Raw genomic sequence first — 7996 nt, forward strand, 5'->3', positions numbered from 1 at the left:
TGACATTTTACACAATTAAAATCCTCCTGTACATCCACCTGTAACAAGCTGAGATTCTTGTCCATTTCAGTTGTTTCCTCCCTGTGAGGAGGAGTCAATGCAAAACTCAGATATCTTCCACCTCTACTTATCTGACTGCAGAGAGGAGGACAGAGAACAGTGNAGCTGAAATTCTTGTCCATTTCAGTTGTTTCCTCCCTGTGAGGAGGAGTCAATGCAAAACTCAGATATCTTCCACCTCTACTTATCTGACTGCAGAGAGGAGGACAGAGAACAGTGGACACACAGTTTAACATGATGGACTATAGGACAGGACTGCTGCTTTTAACTATCTGCTGGGCAGGTGAAGATTTTTGCTGAGTACTGTATTAGGTTTTCTTTTAGGTTGTAAATTTGTTTCATGTCATGGTTTTCTTGCTGTCTTGACAGGTGTTGATGGTCAGACTCTGACAGAATCTGAACCAGTGATTAAAAGGCCTGGAGAATCTCACAGACTGACCTGTACAGCCTCTGGATTTAACTTTGGTAGCTACGGCATGCATTGGGTCAGACAGGCTCCTGGAAAAGGACTGGAGTGGATTGCTTATATCAGATATGACAGTACCAGCATCTACTACTCTCAGTCAGTTCAAGGCCGGTTCACCATCTCCAGAGACAACAGCAGAAAGCAGGTGTATCTGCAGATGAACAGTCTGAAGACTGAAGATTCTGCTGTTTATTATTGTGCTCGAGAGCCACAGTGACTGGAGTTGGTTGAGCAGCTGTACAAAAACCTACAGTGCTCATTCTTACTGTGCTGAAAGACAACAAGGAAGAATTATGTTTATATTTTTATCTTGTGCTGTTGTAGTTTTTAATAAAATCAAGACGACACATCATTACCTACCAACAATTAAACACATTAATCAAAAAATGTGTTACTGTAATCACTACTACCTCACATAACAGCCAGAGACAGTGAAACAATCTGCTGAAATCAATGTACAGTATGATTGAAAGAAATGCTACATGTACATATTTAAGCCACATAAATGTATTTATTATATGACATATGATGCAGGACACAACATTGTAGTGAAAGATAATGCTGCAGTTCTGGATATAAAAACACTAGATGGCAGTCAGTGTCAAGTTTCTCTCTCCTCTGTCACGATGAGGAGAAACTCAGATCTGCTGTTCTCATTAATATCAACTGTCTGACATTCAAACCCTGAACTGCAGCTTCATACTCACATCTACTGTGAGCTTACTTTCTTTTTGCTCACCATCTCATATAGATTACAAGATAAACAGCCAGGAGACTAAAGGACCTGCTGTTTGTTCTTGTGCCTGAGAGACATTGTGATGGAAGCTGAATGAATAAGTGATACTGCAATGAGACAAACTTTCACTTCTTGGGCTGATAGAGGAAAAACTATGTCTTACTTTGTCACATTCTTCCTCTGTGAGCAGTAATCCACCTCACTGAGGTGACCAATCACTTCTTAAGCTAACTAATGAGACTGACAGTGCAGCATGTTGTGTAAATTAAGAAAAGGAGAAACACTGAACAACATCTTTAATGCTGGTGTCTCAGTCTGTTTTGAACTCTCTCTCTCTCAGAGTCCAGCACTCCTTCACAAACTCCAACTGCTAAAATGCAAATCCACACACTGATGTACAATCCCCACCCATTCTGTCTACACAGTATATATCCACCATAACAGCCTTTACAGGTTTAGACTCAATCAAGTTCCCACCATGACAGTTGTACAGAGTGTCGTCCTCTTGGCTCTGATTTCAGGTGAGTGAAGTCGGTGTCCTGTGGAGGAGGAGAGAAGGATCTTTGGATGTCTGCTGGCTCCCTGGTTATCTAAACTCTGTGTGTCTTTCAGCTGCTCAGGGCCAGTCGCTCACCTCCTCAGAGCCAGTGGTCAGCAGAGCTGGAGGATCAGTCACTCTGTCCTGTAAAGTGGAAGGACTGTCTCTGGCTTGGCTGCACTGGATCCGTCAGAAACCAGGGAAAGGACTGGAATGGATCGGACGCATTGATGGTGGAACTGGCACCATATTTGCCCAGAGTCTCCAAGGCCAGTTTTCCATCACCAAAGACACTTCCAGAAATCTTGTGTACTTAGAGGTGAAGAGTGTGAAAGAAGAAGACTCTGCAGTTTATTATTGTGCACGAGAGCCACAGTGACACATGAGACGACAAAGCTGTACAAACACTGAACAACACTGATGTCTGTATGAGAAGCACTGAAGCATGTCAGGGCTTTGAAAACACAATTTCCACTGAATGACGTCCAGTTAACAAATGATAAAGTATGTCTCAGTGTTTTGGGACAGTTTACCATGACTCATGGCAACATCTGCACTTATAAGAAGACAACCTGACTGTGATCACAACATGAGTTTAACTACAGTAACGTCTTGCTTGGCTGAGCTCTGTGTCATACATTACTTTATTTTTTACATTAACCTGCACTAACTTCATGAGTTTTAAGACATTTTATACAGTAAATCCTATCATTAAATTAACCATGTAAATGGTGGAATAAAAGTCTATATAAGCTCTTTCACTGAAACAATTATGATCCTTACATAATAAATGACTTCTCTTCATGTTCCCTCTGGAAGACACGCTGTTTACACGATCAGCTGATTCAGTTTAAATGTAAAGATTCATCAACAAAATGCAAATGAAGGTTGCTCATGAGAGTGTGTGAAAATATGTCAATTTTCATGTTGTCATGTCAGGTGACATGAAATGTTTGCCTTTTTCAAACCAAGCCTTCAAGTTGATTTTCATACTACATGCACTCAAACATTTTTTTTCCTATATATTTACAAACAGCCGCAATATTCCATTATTTTAACATTGCATTGGACGTCTCACAGCAAAAAAAACAAAGAAGTTTACATGTCAAAAAAAGAGACTTACAGTAAAACAAGGATAAAAAAAACATCAGGTTGTCATGAGAGATGATGACAGAAATGATTCTTTAAAAAAATCACACAAATACTGTTAGTTGGGAAAAAAGCAAGAATATGAAAATTAATTTTAAGGAGAGATTGAACAGAAGACTCTGATTATGTAAAAGGAGGAGTCAATGCAAAACTCAGATATCTTCCACCTCTACTTATCTGACCGCAGAGAGGAGGACAGAGAACAGTGGACACACAGTTTAACATGATGGACTATAGGACAGGACTGCTGCTTTTAACTATCTGCTGGGCAGGTGAAGATTTTACCTCATCTTGACTTGACACAGTTCTCATTTGTGTTTCTGACATTTCATGGTTTTCTTTGCTGTCTTGACAGGTGTTGATGGTCAGACTCTGACAGAATCTGAACCAGTGATCAAAAGGCCTGGAGAATCTCACAGACTGACCTGTACAGCCTCTGGATTGACAATCAGTGGCTACGGGATGCACTGGATCAGACAGGCTCCTGGAAAAGGACTAGAGTGGATCGCTTACATCGGTAGTAGCAGTAGCAGCATCTACTACTCTCAGTCAGTCAAAGGCCGGTTCACCATCTCCAGAAACAACAGCAGACAGCAGGTGTATCTGCAGATGAACAGTCTGAAGACTGAAGATTCTGCTGTTTATTATTGTGCTCGAGACACACAGTGACTGGAGTTGGTTGAGCAGCTGTACAAAAACCTACAGTATCTTCCAGGCTGCACAAGCATTGAGAATTTATGATGAATTTGTTTATATCATTAGTATCAATATTATTTACATTAAAATACATTACATCATGTTTTTAATTCTTATATTCTGTATTATATGTCTTTTGATATCCTATAGTTTCCATTAGAAACATTTCCTGTATGAAACCATGAATTCATCTTTGTCCCTGCATTATGAAGTCCTGAAAACTGAGGGATATTATTTCTCAACATAAAAGATATAGAGAGGTTTTTCATATTCAAATTGTGTTAATATAATCATCAAAGAATTATTATTGTGTCTGCAGAGAAATATCCAGAAAAGATGTGAGACAATACTGACAGTTTGTTGCAATAAAGGAATGTGCATATATATGTGACACAACCACACAGATGAAGGTAATCAGTGTTGATTAACACAAAAAGTAACTCAGAAATGTAAAAACTACCAAAGTTTTCACCGCCATTGAAATATTTATTTTACTGCAGTTTGTGAAACATTTCAGTTCCTGAGCAGCTGTTTTCCAACAACTACAAACACTGAAACTGTTAAAAAGAATTTATTCAAACCAGCCGCATCAGACTGAAGTTTTTATACTATTTAATTGACATGATTCTGGCTGCTGTCACTTTATGTCTGTGTACAGCAAATACAGTAATCATGTCAGTACAGTAAGTGAACCAGTAAATGAATTAATAAATGCAGTAAGTAGATGATACAAAATATTGACAGTAAAACAAAGTTAGCAATGGTTGCATGCAAATGCTGGAATATGGATCAAATGTAAAGCAGAGGTGATTTGTTGTCTCTCTGCAGATATAATAACACTGAACAGACTCTTCTATTGGCTCCAGTTAGACCTACATTGATGCTTCATATGTTTGATTCTATGCAAACTCAGTGAGCTTCCTTGTTACTCAGCTATAAAAGCATCACATCAGGCTGTCAGTGGAGTTCACAGCACGTCAGTTTCAACATAAACCATGTTCTCTGTAGCTCTGCTGCTGCTGTTGGCAGCTGGATGTGAGTCTCTCTGGATTTGTCAAAGTCAACAGTTCTTCTTTTGTTAATTTGATCATTTGTTACAAAACGTTTTCTCTTTTTAACAGGTGTGAAGTGTGAACAGTTGACACAGCCAGCCTCTGTGACTGTGCAGCCAGGTCAACGTCTGACCATCACCTGTCAGGTCTCTTATTCTATGGACAGCTACTACACAGCTTGGATCAGACAGCCTGCAGGGAAAGGACTGGAGTGGATTGGAATGAAATCAACTGGATACTCATACTATAAAGATTCACTGAAGAACAAGTTCAGTATCAGCTTAGACTCTTCCAGCAACACAGTGACTCTAAACGGACAGAATGTGCAGCCTGAAGACACTGCTGTGTATTACTGTGCCAGAGAGCCACAGTGACACAAAGCATCAGTAGACCTGAAAAAAAACCCCTCAGTGCCTGAACACTTGTAACATGAAGCCACCAGAGGAGGAGCCCTCAGACCACTAATGATTTCAACACCAGCTCACTGTTACAGTACAGAGAGAAACAGACTTTAGATTTTATTAAAAACAATTCTTAATCTAATTTAACAGCAACTGTTTTCATCATATTAAATTCTCTTGAATCACCATCACTGATACATCATGATATGTATATGAATCTTTCAAGTGAAGAAACAACTTCAGCTGACAACTTGGTTTAAATAGCTTGTGTGAATCCTCAAACATCAGTGTCTCTTTCATGACATCTTTATCTAAAACACCTGCAGTTATTACCTGTATCATAATTGAATTAGACTTGAGACAACTTCATGGTGATTTTAATGAGTTAAATTCTAGAAAAAGATATTTTCCTCAACAATCTAAAAGGTGTATTCTCTTTGTGTGAGATGAAGAACAACACCTGAACATTTCATCTTCATTTTGATTCATTCAAATAAACCTTTACTGTCATCAGTATGTAAATCAGCCTCCTTGTGTGTTGCCCCATAAAGAAGTGAAGTGTGTGTGTGTCAGTGAGAGGACAGAAGAGCTCACATCAGTTCAGCTTCAACATCAACCATGTTCTCTGTAGCTCTGATACTGCTGCTGGCAGCTGGATCCTGTGAGGAGCGTTCAGTGGATTCACACTAATAAACACATTAGAAACACTGAATAGTCAGATGAATGATGGAGATAATGTTGATTTGTGTTTCCNCTTCCTGTTTTATTTTGTGATCACTCACCGCTATCTCTGTTCCAGGTTCCTGTCTGCCCTGCCCCCTCCCCGTCTGTGTGCACCTGATCCCTGATTGTGTCTCCCGCACCTGTGTCTAATCACTCCCCATCAGCCCTGCATATATTCCCTCGTGTGTCTTGTCTCATTGCCAGTTCGTCGATGCTCTCTGCTCACATTCCAGCGTTTCTCTCAGTCATAGTCATAGTCATAGTCATAGTCATAGTGTGTTTGATCCTTGCCTGTTTTTTGACCTTGCCTTTTTGCCTCACGTCTTGGATACCTCTGCCTGGTTTGTACTGCTTCCTTGTGTATTTACCGCTGCCTGGAATAAATCCTGTTTTACTGTGTGAAACCGGTCTGAGTCGTGGTCTGTGCCAAAGTTCATGACACTGTTTGGGTTTGAATTTTGGGTTACAGGGTGGGTTTTGTTTGGTGATCTTCTTTCTGTTGATATGTTCCCATATACACGTTTTATTTTATGGCACCCCCCAGCTACATGCCTATGTTTGCTTATATTAATGTTGTGGCATCAGCTCACCGGCAAAGGAATTGCGCTGAGAATCGTTACGTATATATTATTGAATTGTTCCAATTGGTTTGTCTGTAAAGTTGATTGTTTTTCCATTGATATCTGTTGTGTTAATAGATCCAGCCATTGTGTGATGTTGACCTTTTTCCTATTTTTCCAGTTTAATAATAAACCTTTTTTTTGGCGATAGTTAGGGCTACAAGCAGGGGTGTTATGATTTGTTTTGAATTTGTATTAAATGTATCCATATTGCCAAGTAAGCAAATGGACGCGCATAGTGGGATGTTACAGCCAGTGAATTGTGCTAGTATGGTGGTTACTTCTCTCCAGAATTGTTGAATTGGTGGACAGAGCCAGAGTGTGTGGAGGTGGTCATCTGTTGTATTGAGTGTACAATGAATGCATGTGTCTGAATTGGCCAACCCCATTAAATGCATTTTGTGTTGTGTGATGTGAGTTCTGTGGATGATCTTGTATTGTATCAGTCTTATGTTAGTGTTCCTGGACATATTGAAAATGTTGTTGCAAATGTTGTTCCAGAATTGGTTGTCAGTGTTAATGTTAAGATCTTTTCCCATTTGTTTATTGGAATATGATGTGTATTGTCAGTGGAGGATATAAGTTTATACAGTTTTGAGTGTGGTTTTTTTTTTTTAATTTGATTTCGTGATTTTATTGATGCTGTCCAGTAGTTGTGGTTGTTCTAGGTGTGTGTTAGATGTCTAATTTTGTTTTGATTGTATTTTTTAATTGGATATATTGTAGAAAGTGTTGTGTTTCAAGGCCATATGTATCAATAAGTTGTTGGAATGGTAAAAGAGTGGTTAAAAATGTGGTGGAGGTGCGTGATTCCTTTTTTCTTTCCATTTGGTGCCTGTTAGAGGTGATTTATTTGCAGTGAAGTCTGGATTGTTCCATATGGGTGTTTGAGTGGTAGGTGAGATTGTAGTTTTTTATTTTATTGACTTTCCACCAAGCTGTCAGAGTTGTGGTGATTGCAGTATTTTTAAAGCAGCTGTGGTGTTTGATTGTGTCACTGATGAAGGGCAGGTCAGTTAGTGCTATGTCTTGGCATTTTGTTTGTTCTATATCTATCCATGAGTGTTGGTGATGAGTTGCATGAATCCATTTGATGAGGTATTGTAACTGATTTGCTAAATAGTAATGGTGGAAATTTGGTGCTTCTAGGCCTCCGTGACGTTTGGATTGTTATGTGTTAAGTTTTATTCTGGTTTTTTTGTTTTTCCAATAGATTGTTGTTGTTGTTGTTAGTGTGTCCAGTGTGTTAAACCATTTTGCTGTAGGTTGGGTTGGGATCATTGTAAATAAGTAGTTGACTCTTGGTAATATCATCATTTTTTATTGTGGCTATGCGTCCTATAATTGAAAGTGGTAATGTCATCAATCGGTTTAAGTCGTCTTGTACTGTTTTTAGTAGCGGAGTGAAGTTCAAGTGGAACAACTCTGACAGCTTGGAGAAGAATTTAATGCCTAGATACAGTGGTGTGAAAAAGTGTTTGCCCCCTTCCTGATTTCTTACTTTTTTGCATGTTTTCCCGGTTAAATGTTTCAGATCATCAAACAAATTTAAACA

General features: G+C 39.1%; 4 gene segments (V, D, J or C); all 4 read left to right on the forward strand.

Annotated features, from left to right (window-relative positions):
- The first annotated feature begins 205 nt into the window (after positions 1–205).
- Positions 206–766, forward strand: LOC126387368 (immunoglobulin heavy variable 3-30-like). The segment is given in 2 exon segments: positions 206–343; positions 430–766. Coding segments are annotated over 2 exon segments (363 nt in total).
- A 346-nt stretch (positions 767–1112) lies between these two features.
- LOC126387370 (immunoglobulin heavy variable 1-24-like) lies at positions 1113–2263 on the forward strand. The segment is given in 2 exon segments: positions 1113–1783; positions 1875–2263. Coding segments are annotated over 2 exon segments (348 nt in total).
- Positions 2264–3087: 824 nt separating this feature from the next.
- Positions 3088–3651, forward strand: LOC126387369 (immunoglobulin heavy variable 3-48-like). The segment is given in 2 exon segments: positions 3088–3221; positions 3305–3651. Coding segments are annotated over 2 exon segments (363 nt in total).
- An 867-nt stretch (positions 3652–4518) lies between these two features.
- LOC126387367 (Ig heavy chain V region 5A-like) lies at positions 4519–5091 on the forward strand. The segment is given in 2 exon segments: positions 4519–4680; positions 4767–5091. Coding segments are annotated over 2 exon segments (345 nt in total).
- Positions 5092–7996: the final 2905 nt, after the last annotated feature.

This window comes from Epinephelus moara, unplaced genomic scaffold (genome assembly GCF_006386435.1).
Source record: "Epinephelus moara isolate mb unplaced genomic scaffold, YSFRI_EMoa_1.0 scaffold3886, whole genome shotgun sequence".
Lineage (NCBI taxonomy): Eukaryota > Metazoa > Chordata > Actinopteri > Perciformes > Serranidae > Epinephelus > Epinephelus moara.